At 35.9% G+C, this 1,244-nt stretch overlaps 1 protein-coding gene across 1 annotated transcript in view; it reads right to left on the reverse strand.

The window, feature by feature from the left end:
* The window catches only part of LOC107095063 (arf-GAP with coiled-coil, ANK repeat and PH domain-containing protein 3-like), a gene marked incomplete at its 3' end in the record, with an annotated part of 24,493 nt that overhangs the window by 12,051 nt on the left and 11,198 nt on the right, over window positions 1–1,244 (reverse strand). Inside the window, exon 7 of the mRNA XM_015391033.1 lies at window positions 163–174. Coding sequence (XP_015246519.1) covers window positions 163–174 — 12 coding nt within the window. The remainder of the gene's footprint in view (window positions 1–162; window positions 175–1,244) is intronic.

Consider the following 1,244-nt stretch of genomic DNA (forward strand, 5'->3'; position numbering starts at 1 on the left):
ATTTTTTTCCCATACTATACTGAAATAAAATAAAAAAAATCTGTTAACTTTTTTTTTTTTTTTCCAGTGGCCCTAATCCTCTTCCGTATGCATCCACTGACCCCGAAGCCTCCAGAAAAATAATCAAAACCCAGAAAGCAAAACAAATGAAGGCCAACTCACCTGCATGAGGGTCTGAGGTGATAAAGTGCCATTAGGGACATAGAGGAGACAGAAAAATGACAAAATGAGTGTGTGCAGCAGCAGCAGCAGCAGAACAGTTTAAATGGGGATAATGTGATAATCTTTCAGGTTCAGCCAACTGATTATTATCCTAATTACTGAGCCTCCACAAAACGACAACCATCAGCCTGAATAACATCTTTATTTAACATTAAATCTCCCCCTAACAGCTCAGACACAAACAGATCAATAATTGGCTACACATCTGACTCCAACCCTTCCCCTGTGGGCCGGTCCGTATCACAGACCGATGCCTGGAGGGGGAACACAGAGCTGAGCTGTCTGCCAGATGGCCACTGATTGTGGGCTACACAGCATACAGACACCTTCCTGCACCCCCTCTTTGTTCATCATTAAGGATGTGTCCGATGGGGTCTGTTAAGCCTTAGATAGATTATAGTTCTTCCTTAGGCCTGATGTTGGTCTACTTGCTATTTATCCATACTTTAATCTTTTGTTGTCTTTCTGATTGAATTTTTTGAGGTTTCTTTGTCTGATATCTATGTTTTTCTGAGGCCTGAAGGCAAAACCAAGCTAAATTGTGCAAAGATGTGACTCATTGTTGGGGTCCCTTTTCATTCTAGTTGTTATTTATTGCAAAATTATGAAGCAATTTTGTTCTATTATTTTGCAAGTGAAGAAAATCTTTTGTAAATGTATAGAAAAAAAAAAATGCGATCCAGAAATTAAGCCTAACTTTGCTGTTTTCTCATATTTCATTATCTATACATACATAAAAATATACACACTGTATATATACTTTTTGTTATTTATTTTTTTTTACAAATTTTCTTTTTTTTTTTTTTACAGATTTAATATTCTAATTTTTTTATTTATGTTTTTCAGATCATAGTTTTTGAATTGGATCTTTTTGACCAACCTGAACATTGTTACTAACGTCCATCTAGACCAACAGAAATGCATTTTCTCTCCTAACTCCTGAGGAACCCCCCCAGTAGTGAAGAGGATGTGCTCTAAAAAATATAATTTGAAAAGAATAAAATTCCTAAAACTAAATCTGA

The sequence above is a fragment of the Cyprinodon variegatus genome, unplaced genomic scaffold (genome assembly GCF_000732505.1).
Source record: "Cyprinodon variegatus isolate N-32 unplaced genomic scaffold, C_variegatus-1.0 Scaffold522, whole genome shotgun sequence".
NCBI classification, from domain to species: Eukaryota; Metazoa; Chordata; class Actinopteri; order Cyprinodontiformes; family Cyprinodontidae; genus Cyprinodon; species Cyprinodon variegatus.